General features: G+C 37.8%; 2 protein-coding genes across 2 annotated transcripts in view; one reads left to right on the top strand and one right to left on the bottom strand.

Annotated features, from left to right (window-relative positions):
* Window positions 1–1,676: 1,676 nt before the first annotated feature.
* LOC137258008 (DNA replication complex GINS protein PSF3-like) lies at window positions 1,677–8,559 on the bottom strand. Its single transcript, XM_067795541.1, has 3 exons — window positions 8,409–8,559; window positions 7,173–7,447; window positions 1,677–3,358 (listed from the first exon to the last, which is right to left on the bottom strand). Exons 1-3 carry the CDS (start codon window positions 8,497–8,499, stop codon window positions 3,125–3,127), a joined length of 600 nt encoding a protein of 199 aa, XP_067651642.1. The 5' UTR covers window positions 8,500–8,559; the 3' UTR covers window positions 1,677–3,124.
* Window positions 8,560–8,748: 189 nt separating this feature from the next.
* LOC137258195 (uncharacterized) overlaps window positions 8,749–10,825 on the top strand; it is a 40,637-nt gene continuing 38,560 nt past the window's right edge. Inside the window, exon 1 of the mRNA XM_067795775.1 lies at window positions 8,749–8,906. The gene's annotated coding sequence lies outside the window, so the exon portion shown is untranslated. The remainder of the gene's footprint in view (window positions 8,907–10,825) is intronic.

The raw sequence follows: 10,825 nt of genomic DNA, 5'->3' as shown, positions 1-10,825 counted from the left end.
CAACAGGCTCACAATGGAAAGATGACCCTTCATACGCTGTGCTCAGTCTAAATATTGCAGTCTGCCAGGTGCTTGGATTTGACAATGTGCCTGGAGATGACCTAACATTTAGATAAACCATGGTGGTGTTACCTGTACACAGTAGGACAGGTGTGCAGCGTTATAGACGCATCCCCAGTGATAACACACTTACCTATCAGCTTACCGGTGCATGGGGAAACTGAGCACCAGGCGAGATATATCCACGCCTTTAAGGTTGAGGGTTGCTGACGTGCTTCCTTCCGGACGAACTAGAGTCAGTTAGGGACAAACTGTTTACGGAAAGGGACGACTGCTGCCGAATGGACGATTGTGTTTTGATCTCGCTTTGAATAGCATTACCCGCTCCGGCTTCTGCTGCCATATAACTCTCTCCAGGTGTCCCGACCCTGATCACAGCTGAGGATGGTGAAGACTTCACATTTTTTGCACTGGTGTTTAATATTTAAGAGTAAATTCTGACTTTTACGGGACGAGAATTTCGCTGTACAGACACAGTGTGCGAAAAAGTTTCGAAACTTTGCTTGCCAATCGGACTAGCTATGCCTGAAGGTTACAAACCTACAAAATAATTCACTAGCCCCAAAACAGCTTGCTGCAAACTTAGCAAAGGATTACAAAATAGTAAAATACCACAATACATCAGGAAATAATTTTGTAGATTTCAAAAGTGAATAATGACTTAACAAGTCGGAGAGAATGATATAGTTACAAAATGATCCCATGAAAATTTACCAGCCAGTAGGTCTGTGGAGATTTACTGGCATTTTTATTACCTACGAGGTAGCGGTGCTATTTCCCACACTGTGTGGATATCAAAGTGAGTTTAGTTTTACACCGCACTCAGCAATATTCCAGCCATACGGCGACCGTCTGTAAATAATCGAGTCTGGACTAGACAATCCAGTGATCAACAGCATCAGCATCAGCATCGATCTTCGAAATTGGGAACCGATGACATGTGTCAAGCGAGTCAGCGAGCCTGACCACCCGATCCCGTTAGTCGCCTCTTACGACAAGCATAGTCATCATTTATGGCAAGCATGGGTTGCTGAAGGCCTATTCTATTCCGGACCTTCACGGGTCGCAGATATCAAACAAGGCATCAAGGCTCCATGACGTGACTTCCGCAGGTTGACCCTTAAGACTGATTAATGTTGGCATATGGGAAACATAAGACCGCCATATAATAACAGGTGTTGATTGTCTTGAACAGAAGACTTTTTGCCAGCACACACTAGTGTTGGGAATTGGTTGAAATGCTTCATAAAACATCAGGGAATCTTCAACAAATATTCAGTCACGATGTGTCAGTTAATGAAGTGAGTTTTCTAAGAAATAAACATGTGTTCATGTCTATCATCAAGTGGTTCAAAGGCTAAAACACTAGTTCCAAAATCGTTTTGTTTGAGTATGAGAAAATGTGATTGTTTGGTCATTTGGTCACTGCAACCAATCTTCGATTATTTCAACACCACTAGTAACACAACTCTCCCACAGGACTGGAATATCCCAGAACATACTAGCTTACTTGCTCCACTTCTGCAGTCTTTAAAACCTACAAAAGCGTGTCTATCATGACAGTTCTCGGATAACAAAAAAAATCTCATTCAGCTGTAAACAACACAATGCAGAAATGCGCATGAATCAAACCGTTTCATTATTTATTAATAATTACAAGTACAATGTACATACAATTCCCGGATGAGGATACATATGCACATATATAGATCACACACGTCTGAGCTCAATTTTACTTCGGCAATGGTTCGACCTGAGAAGTGTTCAAGCAGAGGTTGCGGTACCTTGGTCATCAGATTTCCAAGGATGGTGTCCTACCGGATGAGGACATGTTGAAAGCTTGACTGGGAGACGCCGAAGACAGAACCCCAGTTACGAGGATTTCTTGGACTGGCAGGCTATTATAGGCGGTTTGTAAAAGACTTCACAAAGATTTACATGCTCTACTTCAAGGCACAAACACCAGCAAGAAAGGAAAGAGGAAGGTTAGGCCTCAAGGACCTTCCTAGGTTTACCGGACTTCACAAAACCATACATTTTGGAGGTAGATGCCAGCAATGCAAAACTCGGGACTGTATTGCCACAAGAGCATGAACGGAGCAAAGTAGTCCTAACTCAGGACCAACCACATGGTACTAGGCGAGGAAGCCCTGTCCCCTGTCTGGGTGTGTAGCTATGTAATCAAAGCAGTTGGAGGTTTTTCTGTCGCCAGTACTAATAAAATACTTCTGCTTTTTACATATAAATGCTGTCTGCCTCATTGAGGACTAAGAATATAGTTGTGTTGTTAATAATACAGAAGTGGACATCCACCAAACTCTCTTAGTCTACATATTGTTGCTTTAAGGTATTTACATGTGACCAGGACTACACTCAGCAATGACCAATCTGCATTCCTCCGTCACTTGTGTCCACTAACAGTCTCTATCATTGTCTGTAGACAAATACAAACATATATATGCCCACCAACCATAAAATAACCTTACACAACTGAGAAACAACTGTTTGGCTTTTTACCTGGCAATGTTTACTAAGAAACAACCTTACAGACATGGCAGAGACCAGTATGAGACAGTAAAAGAAATATTTGACACTTAGTTGAACATAAACATGTTTCTGACACACCCATCTGGAGTATGCCACAAGAAATTTCCTGCTGGGAACAAAACATATCAGTTTTTCAGGAAGACAGATCTGCCATCAGTTTCTAAACTTCAGTTATATGACGTGTAGTACCTCAGGACCATCACTAGATTTAATGACTGTTTCTAAAACATCACTCTGATCAAGTGATAAAAAACAAAACAAAAAAAAAACAACATTCATCAAGCAGTGAGACAAAAATTCAACTCATGGCATTATTTTCAGTACATTCTAGTGTTCAGACATATAAGATGGGTTTAGTAAATGAAGCCCCCTGAAAACACTAAGATGTGCTAGACTTGGGCTGCAGACTGTCTGCTAAATTTGTAGCCAGACAGAATTTCCTGTCTATATTTTACTGTCATGGCACAATGGAACTGATATCATGTGTATGAGAGATGATTCTGCAGGAGGTGTTGTGTTAGGACCTCTCCATGATAGCTCGCTTCCTCTTCCGGTGGTTTTGAACCATGGCTGAGGTCACCAGTTTCTCAGTTTCCCTCTTTTCCCATCGCAGGAAGTCGTTCAACCCCTTCTGTCCAGCACAAAACAAAACTTTCTCTGTCTCGTCCAGTCGCTCGGTCAGTTGAGAGTTGTCTTCGTTCAAAGCATTCTGGGAAGAATCCATTATTTTACGGAATCGAGACTGGAAAGTCTGAAAACAAATAATACAAATTTCAAAATGTATGTATCAGCGAGATAAAAGGCTTGGCACTAGTCACACAGTCTATCAAAGGATATTCACAGTTACTTGACATGTTGAACCATGTTACTGTTTACACTTGTAAATCTCATCTATCATCCAATGAAGTCAATTATCAGTCTAATTATTAAATATTTGTAATTACTATTGTCAATCCAAAAGATTATATGTCAAAACAATGTCTAAACAAGCTAAAGAACCTTGGCAAACACTGGTACAATGATCAAGAATATGTAATCCTTGTCCCAAATAAAACAAAACCCAAACAGCATTTCTACACACAGATGGGTGTTTATGTTTGCACTTAAGGTAATAATATCAATAAGATCAACTGTAATGTGCTGAATTCTGCACCGTGACGGGGCACACTCAAAGCACTGACATACAATATCATACTACATGTTCATTATTACCCAAGCTGCCTGTGAGGTGCTAGAAGGTGAACAGTCTCATGACTTATCCCACTGGGTACCCATTTACTGTTACTGGTATCATTATAACATAAAAGGGATGTAGACATTGTTTTAATTGAAACAACTGTATGGCATCAGAGAACTGGTATGTATGTTTCTAGACAAACAAGACCTTTTATTACATTTCATTCATTTACTATGTTTATGTCACAAACATAAGATTACAATGAGGTATAGTATTTCTAAGTCCTAATGCATATCTAACGCAAATGCATCATGTAGAAAGCATTTTGTCTATCATTGCAAATCAAAGCTACTTTGGAGTTATTGAATGTGGTACAGACTGTATTCATTACCTCGTATTTGTCATGAGCTGCTTGATGCATGGGAAGGAGCATCCCAGCCGATCGTGTGCCATCAAATATCGACAATTCAATTAAATGCTTTACAAGTCATGCCAGTTGGTCTTCACTTCTTTTGTACAGGTCTTGCCTTGCTCATTCATGTGTGGATGGGTGTGCAATACATTGTTACCTTGTCAGCATGATAGCAAAGGTTAGCCTCCTTGGGTCATGCTTTTATATAAGGCATCTGACCTCATTGGTTATGAGGTCTGTGGTTTAAATCGTAACACAAAAGATGGGACATTTCATCTCTGTTTATAATTAGTGTGTGTTTGTCTGTCTGTAATAACGCGAACTACAATCATTTTGTTGATATGCTTGTATCTGATCTACTGCTTCAGTTCCCATCAGTTAATATCTTCATGATGATACATTCACTTCAGTATAGGTTCATATCTTCATGATGATACATTCACTTCAGTATAGGTTAATATCTTCATGATGATACATTCACATCAGTATAGGTTAATATCTTCGTGATGATACATTCACTTCAGTATAGGTTAATATCTTCATGATGATACATTCACATCAGTATAGGTTAATATCTTCATGATGGTACATTCACATCAGTATAGGTTCATATCTTCATGATGATACATTCACATCAGTATAGGTTAATATCTTCATGATGATACATTCACTTCAGTATAGGTTCATATCTTCATGATGATACATTCACATCAGTATAGGTTAATATCTTCGTGATGATACATTCACTTCAGTATAGGTTAATATCTTCATGATGGTACATTCACATCAGTAGAGGTTAATATCTTCATGATGATACATTCACGTCAGTATAGGTTAATATCTTCATGATGATACATTCACGTCAGTATAGGTTAATATCTTCATGATGATACATTCACTTCAGTATAGGTTAATATCTTCGTGATGATACATTCACTTCAGTATAGGTTAATATCTTCATGATGATACATTCACATCAGTAGAGGTTAATATCTTCATGATGATACATTCACGTCAGTATAGGTTAATATCTTCATGATGATACATTCACTTCAGTATAGGTTAATATCTTCATGATGATACATTCACGTCAGTATAGGTTAATATCTTCATGATGATACATTCACGTCAGTATAGGTTCATATCTTCATGATGATACATTCACTTCAGTATAGGTTCATATCTTCATGATGATACATTCACTTCAGTATAGGTTAATATCTTCATGATGATACATTCACATCAGTATAGGTTAATATCTTCGTGATGATACATTCACTTCAGTATAGGTTAATATCTTCATGATGATACATTCACATCAGTAGAGGTTAATATCTTCATGATGATACATTCACATCAGTATAGGTTAATATCTTCGTGATGATACATTCACTTCAGTATAGGTTAATATCTTCATGATGATACATTCACATCAGTAGAGGTTAATATCTTCATGATGATACATTCACATCAGTATAGGTTAATATCTTCATGATGATACATTCACTTCAGTATAGGTTAATATCTTCATGATGATACATTCACTTCAGTATAGGTTAATATCTTCATGATGGTACAATCACATCAGTATAGGTTAATATCTTCATGATGATACATTCACTTCAGTATAGGTTCATATCTTCATGATGATACATTCACTTCAGTATAGGTTAATATCTTCATGATGATACATTCACATCAGTAGAGGTTAATATCTTCATGATGATACATTCACATCAGTATAGGTTAATATCTTCATGATGGTACATTCGCTTCAGTATAGGTTAATATCTTCATGATGGTACATTCACATCAGTATAGGTTAATATCTTCATGATGATACATTCACTTCAGTATAGGTTAATATCTTCATGATGGTACATTCACATCAGTATAGGTTAATATCTTCATGATGATACATTCACTTCAGTATAGGTTCATATCTTCATGATGATACATTCACTTCAGTATAGGTTAATATCTTCATGATGATACATTCACATCAGTATAGGTTAATATCTTCATGATGATACATTCACTTCAGTATAGGTTAATATCTTCATGATGATACATTCACATCAGTATAGGTTAATATCTTCATGATGATACATTCACGTCAGTATAGGTTAATATCTTCATGATGATACATTCACATCAGTATAGGTTAATATCTTCATGATGATACATTCACTTCAGTATAGGTTCATATCTTCATGATGATACATTCACTTCAGTATAGGTTAATATCTTCATGATGATACATTCACATCAGTATAGGTTAATATCTTCATGATGATACATTCACATCAGTATAGGTTAATATCTTCGTGATGATACATTCACTTCAGTATAGGTTAATATCTTCATGATGATACATTCACATCAGTATAGGTTAATATCTTCATGATGATACATTCACATCAGTAGAGGTTAATATCTTCATGATGATACATTCACGTCAGTATAGGTTAATATCTTCATGATGATACATTCACATCAGTATAGGTTAATATCTTCGTGATGATACATTCACTTCAGTATAGGTTAATATCTTCATGATGATACATTCACATCAGTAGAGGTTAATATCTTCATGATGATACATTCACATCAGTATAGGTTAATATCTTCATGATGATACATTCACTTCAGTATAGGTTAATATCTTCATGATGATACATTCACTTCAGTATAGGTTAATATCTTCATGATGGTACATTCACATCAGTATAGGTTAATATCTTCATGATGATACATTCACTTCAGTATAGGTTCATATCTTCATGATGATACATTCACTTCAGTATAGGTTAATATCTTCATGATGGTACATTCACATCAGTATAGGTTAATATCTTCATGATGGTACATTCACTTCAGCATAGGTTAATATCTTCATGATGATACATTCACTTCAGTATAGGTTAATATCTTCATGATGATACATTCACATCAGTATAGGTTAATATTTCTCACCTTCAGTAAGCACTTTGCTATATCACTTCCCTCTGGATGCTCGAAGTTTAAGAGTTGTGAGCCAAAGCTGTAGAAAAATGGTCCCAACTTGTGTAGGTCCACAACACTAGCATCAGCAGATAAGATTTCTCTGTAACCTTCCCTGTACTGTTTGGGCATTTCAACACTAACAATGTGGCGTTTGCGACTACACAATGCTCGTGCCATCCAATACGGAAGTTCTATTTTAGTGTCTACTGGAATATTATCACCTTCTGAACTTGGATCCAAATACCCTGCAACAAAATAAACAATGCATTGGCACTGGAAGTTGACTTCTTACATGAAAATTGTGGTTTATTCTGCAACAGGTCCGCTGGCCCAAGTCTAGTGTATACGTTTTCTAACTGACCAAATAAATTGCTGGAGCCATGTATGAAGTGAACATGCCAAATATGCATCATCTTTTTGCTAAATGTGTCTGTTTCTTTATTATATCTGTGCAGTGAAATAGCTGGAACACTGTCGAATGAGCGTTAAACAACAAACAAAGAAACGATTATTTCTGAAGTAGGGCCACCTGTTAATTTAGTGGTTTCCATTCCTCTAACATAAAGAGGGTATGTGGGGTAGCCTAATGGTTAAAGTGTTCGAATTCAATTCCCAACATGGGAACAATGTGCGGATGAAGCCCCTTTCTGGTGTACCCCGCACTGATATTGCTGTAATAACCCCTACAAGCGGCGTAAAAGTAAAGTCATTCACTCATCATGAAGATAAACAATGAATAATCATAACTGAGTGAGTGAGTTTAGTTTTACGCCGCACTCAGCAATATTCCAGCTATATGGCGGCGGTCTGGACCAGACACTCCAGTGATCAACAACATCAGCATCGATCTGCGCAAATGGGAACCGATGACATGTGTCAACCAAGTCCGGGATCCTGACCAGCCGATCCCGTTAGTCGCCTCTTGTGACAAGCATAGTCGCCTTTCATGGCAAGCATGGGTTCCTGGAGGCCTAGTCTAATGAACAATCATGATACAATATAAGTGAATTATTAGAAGTACCCGTAAACACAAACACAGAGTACACATACAGATACCGAAATGTCAAGTTCATAAAGCCCATAAAGTTAGGGTGTCTAAATTTATTACCGTTAACCGTCGATGTTTCTGAAACTGAAGCAGGTTGTGATTCCGAAAATTCCACAGTCAAAACATTTGCTTATCGGTACGTCCGAAAGTATACTCACCTAAACGATAAATAGGCATTACAAGTTTACATGGTATCTTCTCCTGCGTGGCCAGTATGTCGTCCAGGGAGAAATAATTACCCTCGGCCATTCCGCTGTAGTACAGTGAAAGAAAGTCAAAATAATGCGCCAGATCCGTAAATGTCAAGGACGAACTGAGTAATCCTTGTTTTGTGTAACAATAGTTTGTATTGGGACTAATACTCCTTCTTTCTGATATGTATATGTCATATTTTGCATTTATTGTCTATGTAAATATAAACATTGATATATATCATCATTATGTGTCCTCTACGCGGCCTCTTATACATATGGAGAAAGTATTAACTGAACAACAACGAGTTCTCCCCGACGGCATTTCCGGAAGTAAAACACGTGTACTTGTTGATACCGAGTAGCTACGAAGTGTTTCAGTTTTCACTGCCGTGGTAACGATTGAGATTCGGTTTACGTGAGTGGTAATAACAAGTCTTCAGAGGGCAAGTCGATTTATTTCAGGTAAGTTCCTCTGTGAATCTATTTTACATAAATGTCTCACGATGGAATATGAAGTGTCTTGTCAGTCTCTCTTGAGCTTTCGACCTGTGGACATAGCATATTTTGTGTACATTGTGTACTGCCGTTATAAATACTAAATATATGTCTAAGAGTCGTTAAAGTGATGTTCAGATGTCGAGAAGTAGAGTACAACAATGTTAGTGGCAAATACTTTGCAAGTACTATTTCGCCGTGATGTAAGTTCCCCCGTCCTGTCACACAAGGGAAGCAACTCGGTCAAGCTTCGTCATCGCACGCACTGGGTTTTACTGTGATTATCGGTTGCAGATCCCTAAAAACAGCCGATGTGGTCATAACAGCTTGCGTTATCTTTGGATGAAAAAATGATACTAGTCTTTGTTCATTGATATACTGAGACGATTGTGTTACTAATGTTAGACAAACGGGGATACAGTACTAGTCGGTAAGGGTATTCCGGATCACGGCTATTCCGGATCACTATCGCATCAACCCCTAAAAACTGTATATCTCCATGGATTTCTTCACTCAGTCTTCATTTTAAAGCCGAAACAGTACTCTTTAAGGTGATGTATTTTGTTTTACTTGACCTGAACCAGAAGTTTACTTGCGCGCCCTGAAACGAGGATACCTATCATCGCGTAAGTTATCGTTGTCAGGAAAGGGTAACCCAACTTTTCACCAGTAAAAAGTGACAAAAATCTTCTCTACGTCTGTCATATTGTTGGTGAAGTGAGCAATTTATGGAACCACGTGGTTAAGTCAGTTTCGGATCACCAGAAAACAGGGATCACCTCAAAACTGTCAACCGCCGAAAAATGTTAATTACTGTTGAAATAAAGTCATTAGTTCCACGATGTTGTTTCGGGTCTGTCTTAGATGTTCTTTCCTCAAAGTAGATACATAAAACGTTTTGGTCTTCATTTCACCAAAGCGTAATTTGCGGTACAGAATAGTCTGTCAGGAAATTAGACTAACAGCTAATCTCTGAAATGAACATATTTTACTGAAAAAACGTTCATAGTGAAAAAGAAAATAATGTATAGAAATGGAGCCCTGAGACTTTCTTCATTTTCAGAAGCTGTGGAAATCTAGACTTGCCACATTTTCCAGACTTGCGTTGGCTTTCTTGGATATATATACTTCAGGGTCTGTTCGACAGACTATCAGGAAATAACCAACTTGACAATGATTTGGGGTTGAAATTATTTTGTTTTTTTTTTCAAGTCATATTATTCTTGTTGTTTTTTTTATTAACTTGGTGCATTTTAGTATGTTAAGATTCACTACAAGTGCCAAGCAGTCTTGCAGGGTCATTCAGGCAAATTCGTGATGTGGATGGCAGCTAGTGTGTTTCCTGAGCCCCCTGGAGAACCTGTTCCTAGTTTTTCCCCTTGGCCTGCTCACCGACAGAGAAAAGGGGAGGCATGGCCATACCATATCGTTACATTTTTAGCCATAGCAACAGAAAGTGGTCTTTTATGACAACCAAGAATGCCCTGTTACTCTTGCCAGAGGCGGAATCAATGAGGCTGGAGTAGACTCGAGCTATAGTTTGTTTCATTTTTAGACATACGACGATACACACCCATAAAGAGTTCAAATAGGCTGGTATTAATAGATTATGCTCGTTAGCTTTACAATCACTAACTGATGATGTGATGTTAAAAATCTTCATATTGACTGAATAAAGCGTTAAAGGGTCTGAAAAAATGGGTCATTTTGTCTCGATAGTTGTACTTTACAAGTTCAAGTCGCATGTAAAAGTCACGACTAAACATTATGTATCAATATTTACTGAAGAGATCAGTTCCATAAACCGCCTATGTATAAACCACAAGAGAATATTTTTCAGCCCACAATGGTACCTGGAATCATGATTCTGGAATGTGTTGTTATGA

This window comes from Haliotis asinina, chromosome 12 (genome assembly GCF_037392515.1).
Source record: "Haliotis asinina isolate JCU_RB_2024 chromosome 12, JCU_Hal_asi_v2, whole genome shotgun sequence".
Lineage (NCBI taxonomy): Eukaryota > Metazoa > Mollusca > Gastropoda > Lepetellida > Haliotidae > Haliotis > Haliotis asinina.
The sequence above is the reverse complement of the archived record's forward strand: the minus strand, read 5'-3'. Positions and strand labels throughout refer to the sequence as shown.